Below are 15,379 nucleotides of genomic sequence, written 5' to 3'. Positions count from 1 at the left end.
GGAAGCGCGAGTGCGGGATCCTAACCCGACACTCCCAGAGGAGGCGCCCCTCGTCGGGGCGGGGGGGACCCCCTTCCCGCTAGGCCTCGGCTCCTGGGTCCCTTCCCTACAGCTGAGAGGTGTGAGGCGGGAGGCAGGGCCGGGACACGGGCGGGCGGGAAGACAATGCCCGTCACGGCCCCGAGGCAATGAGATTCTCCGCTCCAGGCTCGGAAGAGCCCAGTCCGGGAAAGACGCGGAGGAAGACACCCCTTCAGGTCTGCGCTGGGCGCCCCGCCGCTCCACACTAGCCCTCGGGCCCGGGCGGAGGCCGGTGTCGCCCCGAGAGCAGATCCCCCGCCCGGGGTCGAGGGCCGAGCGAGCCGCGGAGCGGTCCACCGGGAGTGGGGGAGGGGCTCAGGGCCCCGGGGGGAGGCGGAGGGGGAAGGCCGGGGGAAATTGTGCATTTTTAAAAACCGCGGTCTAAAAACGACCACGCCACGTAGACAAGCCAGTTGTGACGTTCAGCACAACGTGCTACTGAAATACCGAAATCCGCCACCAAATGGCGGCTCCTGCAGTCTGCCGCGCTGATAAAGACGACTCGCCCGGCGTCGCCCATTTTAGGCCGCTTTCACTTCTCCGCCGTTACCCCGACCCTCCTCCCCAAGCGGCGCCTTCCTCTCCGGGCTTTTGGGTGCACAGGCGACTCCCGGGTCAGAGAAGCGTGTATGCCCTGGGGATCAGGCCGGCACGGGCTCCGCAGGAAGCCGGCTGTGTCCCGGCGGCTTTTGGAGGCGACATCCCACCCTCGGACCGCCCGCTCCGCTGCCCGGCCGGGGTGGCGAGGGCGCCGGCGGCGCCAGAGAGCCGGGCCCCCAGGTTCGCCCCGACTGGAGACCCATGGAGGCGCCGCCTTGGGGTCCCAAGGTGTGGTGCTTGGCCCGGGTCTTGAGATTCCTGCGGCGCAGCCACCCTGTCCTCGACACCGTCACCCAGCCATGTTTCCTTCCCAGAGCATTAGAGCCCATCCTACCCATTAAACAAGCTCCGCGAGAGGACCCTCTCCGGAGCATCGGCCTCTCCAGTCACTGCCCACGGAGCGCAGCCTTCGGGAACCTTCAGGACAGCAGTTTTACCTTTTCTTAATAATTTAGTTTACAGTCTACCCAACAAAAACCCAAACTCCAAGGACACCTTGTAATTGAAGGAGAAAGGGCATAGGATTTGAAACGGGAGGAGGGAGGAGGGCAAAGCGAGGCGACGATCTGCACGGCCCCGCGGGACTGCGCTTCCGTGGGCCTCGCGGCCGACGCCGCCGCCTCCCCGGACGGGGGTCGGTTTCCCGCCGCGCGGAGCTCGCGGCGCGGGGCCCGGCGTCTCCCCCGGTGGGGAAGCCTTCGGCAGGAAGGGGGGCCACCTCGCGAGGCCACGCGAACCCCGCTGTTGGCCGCCGCTGGCCACGGGGTGCGACTTCGGAGAAAGGACTTCGTTCCCCCGCCTCCCGAGCCCCGTAGCGCCTGAGAATGTTGCTTTCAAATTTGGCGGGATCCGAATCCGCCGAGCCGAGGGCGGCGCGCGGCGAGCGGCGCACGCGCAAAATGGCCTCCCGGTGCCCCGCGGCCCGGGCGCGCGCCGGGCCGGGCCGACCCCCGCGGCGCGGCCGGCCACCGGGGGCTGCGCGGTGGCTCTCGGCTCGCCTCGGAGAGCTGCCGGTTACAAAATAAGGACGGGGAGAGGGGCCGTGTCCTCCTAACGTAGGCTGGTGGTACAGGCTCCCTGAGCGGGAAGGCAGAGCTGCCGGGAATGGGAGGTCGTTTGCTTTAGGCGGCCGTCCTGTGCCCTTTCCACCGGGCGCCAGAACAGGAGAAGACTTTTTTTGTTGTTTTTTTGGCAAGTCGTTACTCTTTCCGCCCTCATCACCCTCGCCCCCGGCTTTATCTTCCAAGCCGCGCAGTGCTCTCCAGCCTCCGGCTTTGTTTGAATCCCTTCCGCTCTTGGGGGCATCCAGACCTAAGACTGCAGCCCTTGGACAGGCTTCTCCGTCTCCAGTCACCTCTTTATCCATCTCTGTAACGTTCGCATTCCTTCCATCCCCATTTTCAACGCGTTTCCCCGGTACCCTGGTCCGCAGCCTTCCAAGTCTTATTCCAACTTGGGTTCTTAGGAGGGCAGAGGGTTGGAGAGCGCGGGATCGGTACCGAACTTGAAACCACGTTCACTGTGAAGTTGGGATTTTATAATGAACCAACTATCAGAGCAAGAGGTAATATTTGTGCTGAAATATAGGTGACTCTGAAGAAACAACACCTGTTCTTTTTTGGACGTTCCTTCTGATAGTCTCTGGAAGGGATGTTTTAAGACAGTCGAAAGCGTGGGAGTACTTTAACTCATTCATTGGAAGTTTTTATGGAGTGCCTGCTTTTTATTTGAAGGGTTAAATGACACTTCGGGATAAGTTTTCCACATGCTCTTGAACTTCTTCAGAAAACCCACAAAGATCCTAGAGTAGCCTTTCCAGTGATAAATGACTTTTGATGTCGTCGACTTGATGAAGACAAGAGTTGATAGGGAAGTCTTCATGTGAGACCTCTAGAAATTGCACACTAAGAAAAAGAAACTGGTGCAAATAAAGGAAATCCGTTTCAAGAACCAAAAGAAGAAAAAACGTTAAAAAAAATTAACTGCGGAAACAGGAAACACTCGACTGTGTAAACATTTTCGGAGACTTTCATAATCAAAACTGGGCGATCTTGAGATTTGCGAGGAGATCCAGACAGGCTCAAGGTCCTCGCGGGGCTATTTCTCAAGTCTGATTTACTGGGAAGCTCTAATAGGTGATACTTTATCTTGCCTGTAAAGGACCCGTCTATTTGACTTCTGTGGTCCCAGTTTAGTTCAAGATTTTATTTTGGAGGAGTCAGAATATTTTTAGAGCGACCTTAGCAATAATCACCTGTTGTACTGTTCATTTTATACTTGAAGAAACATCCTCAAGTGAAATGACGTTATCTAGCCCAAGAGCTTTATGCTGGGGCTGCGTTCTGAGCTCTTTGCACCCCATTAAATGTCTTAAAAGTATATACGGTTTTTTAAAAGGGTCATTTTAAATGTAATTTCATCAAGACCTTTTGTTTTGGATAAAGTTCGAGGAAGACTGCATGGGGGAAACAACCATAGTATTTCTCAATACGATGGAGCCTCCATTTCATAGTAGCACTAAACTAAATCAGAATTTCCAACTGTCATTCCAGGGGCAATGAGAGGAAAATGATATATTTATCAAACTTTTAAAATATTAAGAGAAATGAAAAAAAAATTACACTTCAACGCTAGGATTCTAAAAGAGACTAGGTTCCCTGTGCAGATTGTTTCTGAAATTAAAATCATCCCCTCAAAAGATTACCATAAACTATTTTTTAAAAAACCAAAAATCTTCACTTCTTGTTGGCCGGTGCAAGTAGTATTTCACATGGGTTCCCATTAAGATTTCATAACAAAACTTTATCTTGATAGGCCTATACAATGAGTGTACCAAAAAACCTCACAAATGAACTGCAGCTCCAAATAGGGGGAAAAGAATAAGAGGAAAGGAGGAAGGAAAGCCCCTACCAGCTTACTCTGCCTGTTACATTGTACCTCCAGAGCCTAGCATTTGCACATACACATACATGGCAACGAACCAATATGGTTGGTAGGTTAAGGCAACTGAAGGGCAACTTTTTTTTCAACTCAGTGCAATTAACGGCCGGCAATTTTAAAAGCAAAAAGCACTTGTAAAGTGGTATGCACGTGTAAAGAAAGATAGATCACTATTTACACAACAGCAACCAGCCTCCTCTTTTTGCATTTAAGCTAAACTCTGTGAAATCAATTTAGGCATTTTCTGTGGAATATTTTGTTAGCACTAACTTTGTGGTATGGAATCCTAGAATACTTTTCAGAAGCTAAAGCCAAACTTAAAGCCGACTTTTCATGTACCCTGTTTTTACTGCTAAAATTTACAAAGTTAGCAGCTTTGATATGGGTTTTCGTAAAGGTTGAAATTTTTAAAGTGGTAGTTTAGCAAAAGTTTTAAATTTTGTCAGAACTGTGATGGCTAGTTATGGGAAAATGCAAAGCATTATCATCTTTCTTCTGTTTTACCAAAAGAAATAAATTTTAGCTGAAATAGCCTTTAATGCTCAGGCAATTTTCAAATTGAGTAGGGAAACAACATCCTCCTTGAAATAAAATAAATGGATGTGCTTTCAAGTATGGTAAAAGTGTTCAATAAGCCATAAATGCAATATCTGATATCTTATTTCAAAAATAAGTTCACCATTAAAAAGTTGAGATGGAAAATCTTTGAGTTTCATGCTGATCTTTACAACTTGGTTTTGTGTAAGTCAAATAACAGTCCACTAGCATTTGAAGTTTTTAGCCTTCGAAAAATATTTTTTATATACATGATCATCCAAAGTAAAAATATCACTTGAAATTTCCATTAACTAACTTTTCTTTGTCTTAGATAACATCATGAAAAACTTGAGAAGGTAAGCCTAGAAAAATGAGTTAAATTCACCAAAATTGGCAAACATGGGTAACTTTTACTTCAAAGATTGTAGAGTAAATAAACAGACACATCTTTCAATTGGGCTTTCAAGCAATTATACAACAAAGCATGTACTTCTTAGCAACATCACTATTTAAGACAGCAATGGATTCTCTTTAGTTTTCACCTGTTGTAATCCACAATAGGGTTTCCAAAACTTCTGCACATTGTGCTTTTCATATCAAATTTTTATTAAAGTCTCAGCTATTTTCTAAATGAATATCCTTTTTATTGGATTTTCCTCCAATTACAAATGAAATTTAATTTTACATCTATAATTAGAAACAACACTTACAATGGGACTGTACAAATTTAGGTCAAAATAAAAATATATGTATTTGGTGGTTCCATAAAACTTCATTTACTGTATCTTTAAAGAAAGCAGAAGTAACAGCAATATATGTAAAAGTAATGATTTAATGACTATTAAGCGAGACAAAGCAATAGAATTGTGCTTCTTCTGCAGACTGGGGACAATGAAATGTTTAGCTACAATTTTCCCATACAAACATGAAACAATATTCATATAGAATAAACACCCTTACAAATAACTGATGGGTGATGAACATACACCAAGTTCGACCAAAGCAAAACACAAACTGAATATTGTTGGGGTTATTCATATTTTAAATTCAACATACTCTGTTTAAAAATGAATACCTGTAGAAGCCCATAATAAATTGCTTCTATTTCCAGACATTAGAAAGAGGGCATATGCCATTGTTTATAACTGTAAAAGCAACTCTTAAATTTGAAATTACTGCTATACCACATATTAAAATAATTTTAGATAAAATGCCTTTTTCTAGCAATTTGCTGGTTTATTTAAAAATTTGTTTTAGAATTATAGTGATCAATATACATTTTAAAAATACATTGATTCCATCATAAGCAATGGGAAATGAAGACACTATTTCCAAATTCCTTAAAAGTTTTTCTTTACTGCAACAATTAAGTTTAAAAGTAAACGTATTACTAGAGCAAGTCAGTATTATGATTTGCCAGTTGCTTTCAATGGAACAGAATTTAGAATTAGCCACATTACAAATATTCTGTGCTGATAAGGCTCAAACATAGGGTAGCTGCAAAGGTCGAACCAGTCAGGAGAATTTTAACAACCATTTCTGAATGCATGAAACACAATATTTTCTTTATCGTATTTATAAATATATCATACAATACTGTTTCCTGTTATGTCATATACCAATATGGCATTGTACAACGAGCATAATGCCATTTGATTCTTACAAAAGCGAATCATTTAAACAAGTCAGTAAAATAAACGGTAGTACCCGCTTTTAGGCATACAGATTGTAAAACTGAAGTTCACTTTCCTTTGATCGGTTTTGCGTAGCAACAGATAAGTAAAAATCAAACAGGAATCAAAATGGCTAAATATGCAAGAAGTCGTTATTCACAGTGACATGGCTACATAGAATGCATTATTCTATGCATATTCTCCGTTTGTTGAATTTCAAGATAAAAAGCACTTGTTTTCTACAGGTTCACAAAACAGCATAATAACAAGAACAATCAAGGAGAATGTAATGTAGGCGTTAGTTGAGATTAACAAACTATGGCCCAATGTTTATATCCACTGCAGAATATTTTTATATCCAAACAATGGTTACAGAAACCATTTCACATCTTTCCTAATACACAGAAAAAATCTCTGCCTTCTCAGAAACCAATTCTTTATAGGAACGATCTTTCTTTTCAATTAACGTCCATATGAGTATCACATCTAGTCCATCTTTTATAGCCAAATTTAATGTCACTACAAAAGAAAGCAAATCGGACGATAGTCACATGTATTAGCATCTATAAAGCTGTAATGGCATGAAGATATCTATATAAATCAGGGGTTTAAAACTTTTTTTCCTTAACAGTCTCAGGTATCAACCAGATGAAGTTGCTGACGACCCATTTACTGATGATTTTCGAGGTCTATTGGCAAAGGAAGATTGGTGGTTACCGCTGGGGCTGTTGCTGGTTCCATTCATAGTACTGGAAATGTGAGGAAACTGAGGATGAGGAGACTGGACTGGAGTACCGGGGCTAGGCAAACAAGAAGAGGTGGAGGGGATACCTCCTGCTGGGCTGTTGGCCTTGTCACTCCCAGAGTCACTTTCCAGTTCTCCAGCATTTGTCAGTCCATCTCTCTGGTGACTGATCTTCATTCTTTTACAAGTAGGTCGAACTCTGTATTTCAAAGGAAGTGGACCATTCTACAAAGGTAAAAGGAAAAAAAAAATCAGTCTTAACTCTTTACCACAATAACCTGCGAGTATTAGACAGGCTACTTACCCTTCTCCAGGTATAAATGTAGGCAATATCCATTAGTGTATAGTAATCCTTTAAAGGTTCCTCTTCATACATGACATCAATCTATTGAAAAATAATATTTCAATTATTAAGTATCACAAAGAACAAAGGTAAATCTAGATTGTTTTGGTCATCTAAATGTTATCCAAGAATGCTTTAAAAAACACTTTCTCCAAACATTTGAATGAAGAAAGAATCTCTCTGGAAACTCCAAATGAGGAAAAATATTTCTTGAAATTACTAAGGGATTTGTTTTCATAGCATAAAACAGAATGCAGACCAAACATTTTAAGAGAGATTTCTGAATTAAGTACTAAATTAAAAAAAAAAAATCTGTTGCTTTTTTGGGTTCAGAATCCAAAAAGAAAAGAGTCATTGAATTAAAAAAGAGATCTACATTAAAATGCCTGAGGACTATAAAGCAGGTACCTGGAAAGTATTAGGTATGTCCATTTTACTTCTGAGAAACTTTCTCAGATGCATCACAGTCATTGCTGCTGGGCATCGTAAATATCTTTTATCATTCACCTAAGAGGACATTTAGAAAAGTAATTTTTTTAAATTCCTAACTTTCAGATAAGAAAAATGTTTCAATTAGATTGCCTGAATATGATAAAAGGTACTAATATCAAAACTGGGATGTGACTAAATTCTCCACTATACTTTGAGTTTACTATTATTATAAATGCTAAATGAACAGATTCCTGATAAAATAAGAAAACTTTAAATATATCAAAGCCTTAAACATTAATTATTTAAAATATTTTGTAAGAACAGTAATCATGCATAAAATAAATTCTATTAACTATGGGATATAGATCACTCCTAAACATCAAACATGACCATTTTCTTCTTTTTGACAGCATCATCTGACCCTAGAATATGCTAAAGGGCAACATACACCTTCATAAAACCTAGAATCCAAAAATGTTCCTTCTATGTTTTTGTGACATGGAACATACCTCCTCTTTAGATTTCTCCTTGTCTTTGTTTACTTTCCGATCCAATCTAAGAAATAGATAATTTATTAGTGGAACAATGTATCCAATAAACATATTAGCATAAAACACATTTCCTAAAGAATTTACCTGTTCTGGTCAAAGAATTCAATGGATAAGCTTATTATCTCATCATCAGTTATAATTCTCTTATCTTCATCTGCAACTTCTCCTCTATCTTCATTAGAGCCATTGGCAGCTATAAAGACATTTTGAAATTCAATTTTAAAAAAATAAATATTTAATTAAAATATTATATATAGAGGAGAATGAAAATGGTACTTTAGGTTAAATTCAATTTAAATAAATTACTGGATAATAAGTTCTCCCTTCAAATAAAATGTCTTCCCCCCTCCAAAGAGTTTACCATCAGCTGAAGGATGAGCTGCATAAAAATCCCTTCTTCTCTTCATTTCATCTAAAGGAGGAAAAAAAAGAATTAAACATTTGGTATAGCAGGTAAAACCAATAAATACATTTTTTAAATTCATTTTTAAGCAGGTTACTCACTTTTGAAAAGCCCTGGAACTAATTTGTATACAATATCTTGAAGAGTTTTATCTGACCTGAAAAAGAATAAATTAGAAAAGTAAACTATCAATTAACATGGCAAAAACTAAACATGTTCATAAGCTATTATAGATTCTTTGTTTTCTTTGTGCTATAGTATTCTATTTGATTGTGACAGTATCTATAACTACATCAATAAGATAACAATTAATTATGAGAATAAAAGTTTTTTATGTAGTAGCACTCTTTTAAATTAGTAGAAAAATACCTTATTTTATATTTACTAATAAATTCTTCAAATTTCAGGGAGTCAAGAGAAGTGTGCTTTTCAAGTTACTAAATTAGCTAATATGAAAGAGAACAAAGAGAGAATGGAAGCTCTTTAAACACATTCACTTTTGCCTGTTATGAAGTTAATAAAGCAATACTTTATTGGAGAATTAATTCAGTTTTTAAAAGATGGTTAAACAAAATCTTAACATCACATGAATAACACTGAACTTTGTTTAAAGTTAGTCATCATTAAAATGGCAAGAAATTAAAGGCTACCATCCACAAATCACACTCAGTAGGTGGGATTCAAGGGTGAATTCACTAAATTATGCAATTCCAATAACAATTACAAACAAGGATTTTAAACATTTCCCTACCTTATATTCAGTAGTGGTCTGGTTTTGTGAACTTGGACATCACAGATAGGACAATACTTGCTGGTCTCCAGGTAACGCACAATACATGTTTTACAGACTACAAGTAGAAACACATAAAGTTTTTAAGTTTAGAAATTAGATTCTAAGCATTAAAATTAGTGTCAGAAATGGAGAACTAGTAGTAGCAAAATGGTAAATGCCAAAAGGTATTTTCAATTAAATAAACTAACTCGATTAATATCCTGAGAACACTTATACATTGCATGGTTGTACTTATACAATAATATTTTATGAAATATGTATTAATAAAAAGTCATTAAACGCAAGAGAAGAAAAAGATTCCATCACTTTGTACCAACATTCTCAAGGATTGCGAGAATCGTTAGCAGTGTTCAAATTTCTGGACAAAATGTTAAATATACATGACACCAAAAAGGTTTAACACTTTGTACTTACAGGAATGTAGACATTCTATTATGGTCGTGGCATCAATGAAGTACCCTCCACAAAGCACACACATTAGGTGGGGATTTAGCTCAGTGATCTTGATTCTGGTTGTTCGATGCATTTCTGCTTGATAAAAGATCCTGCAAGACACAGAAATATTGCCCATAACTCACAGGAAGGGAATCGAGATTTGCACTCTGAAACGCTGAGTTGTTCAGAAAACTCCTTCAACACTGTACAGCCGGACTGTCCCAACGTTTTCTACAGAAAGCATTTACTAATCAGAGTTGAATCAACTCTACTGAAATGGTGAAAAAGGATCCAACTAAAGTAACTTCTGGTCCCTCAAGTCATTCCAGGAGGGAAAAGAAAAGGTCTGGGGTGGGGGCTGGGAGCTGAGAGTATTCGAGTCTTTTTCTTCCATTTGTCCTCCAGCCTAGCAGCCCCACGGCTGCTGCCGACGCCTCCCAGTCCCCGCAGATATTTACCAACCGCCAGGGCTTGTTCCAGGTCTCCCAATTTATTGTAAAACTTCCTTATGGATCTTCAATGAAAACCCGGGAGCGTGCCCTGGCTTCCCAGGGGCTCTTGTTGTTTTAGGCGGTTCCAACAACCAGAAGTTGGCACGTTTCTACTTGATACAAAGGGAAAACAAATTCTGCTCTATCTGCATCCCTGGCATTTCCGGAGCTGGGTGCCGGGGCCGCAGCAGAAGCACCTCGAGTCGGCCTCGGGCTGGGGCCTGAGCGCGCGGACGCCGGGGGGCCGGGATGCGAGGGGCGGATCCGGCGGCGCCCGGGGCTCCGTCTCGCTCCGGATTCGGAACTCGCCCTGGTCGGGGTTTCCATAGCAACTTACACTTACACTTGGCATGCGGCCACCGCTGCAACTCCGCGCGGAGCCGGGCCGAGCCCGGAGCCTCGGCGGGCGTGCGGGGCGGCGGGCGGCGGGCGGCGGGCGGCGGCGGCGGCGGGCCCGGGGGAGGGGCCGGCGCGGCGCGGGGGCGGGGCCGGCGCGGGGGCGGGGTGGGTGCGGGCGCCGCGGCGCGGGGGTGGGGCGGCCCCACGAGGCCCGCGGCGCTGGGGAGCAGGATCCCGGCCCGCGGCGACCCGGCGGGCAGCCTGGGGGACCCGGGAGCGTGCGAGTGGGAAACGAAAATGCAAACCGCACTCCCGGCCATTTCGGACGCTCTTGGGGGCCTCTTTCCACGTCGACTTGGTGCGAAGAGCTTCTTTCAGATCTTGACTCTTTTGGTCTCTCCTGTTAGCAATCACCAGGTCAAAAATTTCACGAAGGGATCCTTGAGAATTGCCAACTGTGCACTTAGCCCGAAACCGTCAGGGCTCAAATTGCATTGATGTTTATTGAACTGAACCTCTTTAAAGCTTTCTTCACTAATATGAAGTTCTCCTGTAGATTAGATGAGCGATACAAAGTTTTGGAAAGGCTGAAAACTGAAATCTGTTTTACAAGAAGAGGAGGGGGCACAGCCTTGTGTTTTATTTGAACTTGCTGGAGGCAAGAAAAACTACTTTAATCGGTACGATAGTGACAATATGTAAAGAACCATGTGGCCAGCCCATTCCCAACGCTAAATCAACACCTTGTCAAACCAGAGCAACGAGAGGGGAGAAAAACAAATGTCATTTTCTCAGCTTAACCTCCATACAAACCCCCACACGAGGACATGATATTCCCAACAGATACCATATATTACAGAAAAGTCACGGTGCGGAACTCTCAGCAACAATACACCAGCGGACAATCAGGGAAGTCAATTACTTCGAGTAGTATTCTTGAAAAATGCCTTTCTTACCCCCTCTTCATTCATTTCAGAATCTGAAATAAGACTAAGCTTCTAGACCTGTCTGAAGTACATTCTCAAAGCTGCCTTGAATAGAAATCTAGGAACTTGTGAAACTTGAAGATGCATCTGAGGTTTTAATTCTTTGGAATTTTAATGCATAAAGGGAAATACCAATCAACATACCTCAATGGCTGAAACTAAAAGCTCCAGAGTATTAAAAAACGGTAAAAACAAAACAAAGCCTCTTTTATGAAAGTGACCACAGTGGCAACCAGCGACTTCAACCAGAGAACTTCATGTGTGACTCCTCAGTTATCTTTGGATTACTTGTTTAGAAGAATATTGTCAACATATTGTTAATATAAATCTAAGTGGGGCTGCAGAAGGGTTGTGGGTGGAGCAGTGTCCCTAAAGATGAGCAATATTTAAATCTATTGTACTTGGTGATTAAAGACAAGCCTTCTTGGTTCTTAAAGAAAACTCTCCTTGTGAAACCTAGAGACCTTTCCTAGAAAGATAGTTAACAAGGTGATACTTCTGTCTCCTTGTGAAAGTGCATCATATAAAGCCACTGATCATGACGTCTAGGAAGGGGCTTCAATAAAAATAGCTGCCTTTAGTTCTCCTCTACATTACAGAAAACCAACACGAGACAAACACAAATATTAACACAGAGAATAATCAAACCTCAGTGGAGGGTTACCCACTGGTAGGCTTTGAACATTTAAGTCACATGTACTTGACCAAAATCCTTTCAAATTCATCTTCAGTCTTAATTCACACAACTCCTCTACCTCAGTTCAGCAGATTTTGGCCACAACCCTATTACCTTTTATAATGCTAATAAATACCACTTTGTTACTTGTGTAAAAAATCAGTTCTTTATCTTTTTATACCATTCGAAAGTAGTGGCAACCTAATGAAGACTTCCAAAACGTTTGACATGCTTGATAAGGTTTAAGAAAGAATCTCCTGCACCTTAGAAATGAAAACCTTCTGGGTTCCAACACAGAAACTGCCAGTTAAGCAAGCAAAAATGTACCAAACATACAATGGTAAAAATACTCAAGAGAAAAACCTTGCCATTATAACATACTCAGTTGGGGCTGTCAGTTTAGTTGGAGGCCTAACACCAGTAATGTCAAAATGAAGGAAAACAGAAGCAAGTTCTTATGTTAACAATCAGCTCAACTACTTCAATCTAAGAAACGCACCAGAACTCCGTAACCCCAGTTGGAGCTCAGAGCCCAATAGAAGCATGGGTAAAGTTGGGGTTAACTTGACTCCTAGGGAGAATTTTGCCTATTTGGGCACTTAATGCACATCCAAGAACTTGGTGGTAGAGTATTAATGAATTTATCAACTACAGTTAAATGCTCAATTTTCTCACAAAAGAATGTGTGCATGTGTCCGTGTGAGTATACACACTCATACACAGTAACTTTTATATGGCTTTAAAGATACTGTTACTAGGCATATAATGTGCACAGGTAGCTTATTTCAAACACCTTTGCACTTTGGGGCAGATGTATGGGAATGAACTCAAGTATTAAAAAATTTATAAATTTGCTCATAAAATCAATCTCCAAGGGATTCTGATCTGATCAGCCTACTTAACTTAAAACTCAAATGTTAATATAGTCTCATAAATTAGTATATACTGTCAAAAATTTGCATCCTTAAGTTTCAAGTCTTTAGTGTAGCTTATGTGCTTCCAGAACTTGAGGGTTAAGGTTCCTATAAAAATATAGGTTCAACAACTCATAACATGCTAGGTACCACCAACCTACACTTGGATTTGGATAAATATGCCCAGAATTTTGCCTACTTTAAGGGAAAGGGTTAATACAGACTTCTCTTCCGAATATTGAACCATGACCACTAAGCCCACTAAATCCTTTTATTGCAATTGGGAATGATCAAAGTCTCTCCACTTGTTTACTTCCAATTATTAACTGTAAATCTCAGGGGAAAAGATCATGCTCTCATGCTGTCAAACCCAAAACACTGCGTAAACAGAGACAGTCAACTTTTTAGGGCTCCTTTTCCACAGCATCTCTTTACCACATGACCTATGCTGACATTTACCAAAACCTACAAAACGCAGTGCATTTAAGTCATGGTTCTAAGTGCATCCTATAGAAGAGGTTGAGAGAAAACTGGAGTCTCCGAGAAGGAGAAAAAGAAAAAGGGGATAAAGAAGGCAAGAAAGAAAGAAAGAAAGGAAACCTCCTGCTAGACTAACGTCCAGTCACCATCATCTCTCCAAAAAAAGCTCCAAATTTGAAATGCCCACTTCCCAGGGAACACCTCCCAAGCAACGTTTAGAGAACTTATCCCAGACTCGCAACCAACAGCACCTCGAAAACTTTACCATTTTAAACATAAAAGCAGGAGACCTTAGAAACAACTGGGAACCGCCATCTTACAAGCCATCCAATTTCACACAAGTGTCCCTCCAACTTAAGTTAATAACATTTTTGTTCGGGCTCCCTCCAGTCTAACACCCACCTCGGCGGGATCGCTGGCCCCCACGCAACCCGTCCCTATAAAATGGGGGCGTTCTCTGAACGTTTAAACCCCTCCAAAGCCCTTTCTTCGGGAGAGGAGGGACGCCACTTGACCCAGGCAGCTCTCGACTTGAGGAACCCGGCCCCGTTTCATCAAAATCTACCTCTCAACAAAGGGCGCCGCGGCCGGGAGAGCCGCCGAGGCTGCAAGTACGAGTGTTCTTCTCGGGGGCCATGTGCGTCGCGAGCGGGTAGAGGGGCGCGCGGGGGAGAAGGGAACTAAAACGTGGGGCGGCGCGCGGCGCGGCCGGGCTGGAGCGGGCGGCGGCTGGAGCGGCGCCGAGCCCGGCTGGCGGCGCGGCGCGGGCTGCGGGTCGGTCCCGGCGCCGCGGGCGGCGGCGGGCGGCGGCGGGCGCGCGCTCGCGGCGGGCGGGCGGGCGGCGCGCGGGGCCGGCGGGCGGCGGCGGCGCGGGGCTCGGCGCCCACGCTGTCAGCGCCCTCCCGGCCGGCGCGGGCGAGGCGCGGGGGGGCCGCTCCCCGGGCCCCCGCGGCCGGCCCGAGCCCCGCGCGGGCCCCGCCGCCCCCCGGCCCCGTCCCGGAGGCGCCTCGCCTCCTACGTACCCGGAAAAAGCAGCCGGCGAGAGGCGATCGAAGCGGGCGGAAAAGACAATGAAAGTTAAAAGTCGTTCAGCAGAAAATGAATGCGAGCCAAGCGGCCATCTTGAAGCGAGCTGCAGACGCCGCTGTCAATGGGCAACGAGCGCAGCCGAGAGGAGCCGCGGCCGCCGCGCTCGGCTCATGCTGCCTCCCGAGCCCGGCCTCCTCCTCCTCCTCCGCCTCGGCCTCCTCCTCCTCCGCGGCCTCCTCCTCCTCCTCCTCCTCGGCCTCCAACGCCTCCTCCTCCTGGGCCTCCTCCTCCTCCTCCTCGGCCGCCGCCGCCGCCTCCCGCTCCGCACTCGGGGGAGGGAGCGCGCGGAGGGGGCGCGATCAGTATTATTCTGCGGGGCTGGGAGGTGTTTCTAATCCGGATCGGGGCTCCCTCGCCAACAGCCCCATTGTCTCGCCCCGCTCTCTGCCTTTAATACTACGATTATTATTTCATAGTTGCCGGGGGGGAGGCGGGCGGCTGGGGGGCGCCGTGTGTGTGCGTGCGGAGAGGCGGGGGGAGGGGAGGAAGGATGAGGAGGGGGAGGGGAGGGTGGAAAAAAAATGCACCGCTGAAGGCAGAGTGGAAACTGACACCGGCTCCAAAATGGCTCGGAGTCCGCCCGCCCCCTCCCCCCGCCGCCCCCCCACCGGGTCACGTGCTCCCCCTCATTCCTTAAGGGCGGCCTGGGAATTAGTGTCGGTGTAGTCGGGCCCGCGGCCGCCCCCTCCTCTCCGAGCCGCGCGCCCGGCCCCCTCCCCCTCGCTCTGCGCAGCGGCCGCGGAGACATTTCTCCACAGCGCCACACGCGCCACCCCGCTCTCGGCGCGGGCATCGCGCGGGCCCCGCACGCAGAACAGCCCGCCCCCCGTTATTTCTTTCTTGCCGCCGCCCGCGGCCACACGGCCACGGG

General features: G+C 44.8%; 1 protein-coding gene across 6 annotated transcripts; it reads right to left on the bottom strand.

Moving 5' to 3' along the window:
* Nucleotides 1-4,972: 4,972 nt before the first annotated feature.
* BMI1 (BMI1 proto-oncogene, polycomb ring finger) lies at nt 4,973-14,583 on the bottom strand. Of its 6 annotated transcripts, none has more exons than XM_058532554.1 (10): nt 14,442-14,582; nt 9,513-9,643; nt 9,057-9,153; nt 8,407-8,462; nt 8,264-8,314; nt 7,987-8,095; nt 7,861-7,906; nt 7,328-7,426; nt 6,881-6,961; nt 4,973-6,801 (listed from the first exon to the last, which is right to left on the bottom strand). In XM_058532554.1, exons 2-10 carry the CDS (start codon nt 9,622-9,624, stop codon nt 6,472-6,474), a joined length of 981 nt encoding a protein of 326 aa, XP_058388537.1. In that variant the 5' UTR covers nt 9,625-9,643; nt 14,442-14,582; the 3' UTR covers nt 4,973-6,471. The 6 variants fall into 6 exon arrangements, with proteins under 6 accessions (XP_058388537.1, XP_058388539.1, XP_058388540.1 ...); XM_058532556.1 differs by lacking the exon at nt 14,442-14,582 and adding an exon at nt 13,985-14,053; XM_058532557.1 differs by lacking the exon at nt 14,442-14,582 and adding an exon at nt 10,368-10,411.
* Nucleotides 14,584-15,379: the final 796 nt, after the last annotated feature.

This window comes from Diceros bicornis, chromosome 36 (genome assembly GCF_020826845.1).
Source record: "Diceros bicornis minor isolate mBicDic1 chromosome 36, mDicBic1.mat.cur, whole genome shotgun sequence".
In the NCBI taxonomy this organism is placed as follows: Eukaryota; Metazoa; Chordata; class Mammalia; order Perissodactyla; family Rhinocerotidae; genus Diceros; species Diceros bicornis.
Note: the sequence above shows the minus strand (reverse complement) of the source record. Positions and strands in the feature narration are given on the sequence as shown.

What these genes read in the sequence shown, in the direction of transcription:
- BMI1 (XM_058532554.1), bottom strand. Translation starts at nt 9,624, where the DNA reads ATGCATCGAACAACCAGAATCAAGATCACTGAGCTAAATCCCCACCTA. An exon ending in AGCTCATCCTTCAGCTGATG is followed by an intron (nt 8,096 to 8,263) that starts GTAAACTCTTTG and finishes ATGTCTTTATAG; the next exon opens with CTGCCAATGGCTCTAATGAA. An exon ending in AGGAGAAATCTAAAGAGGAG is followed by an intron (nt 7,427 to 7,860) that starts GTATGTTCCATG and finishes ATGTCCTCTTAG; the next exon opens with GTGAATGATAAAAGATATTT.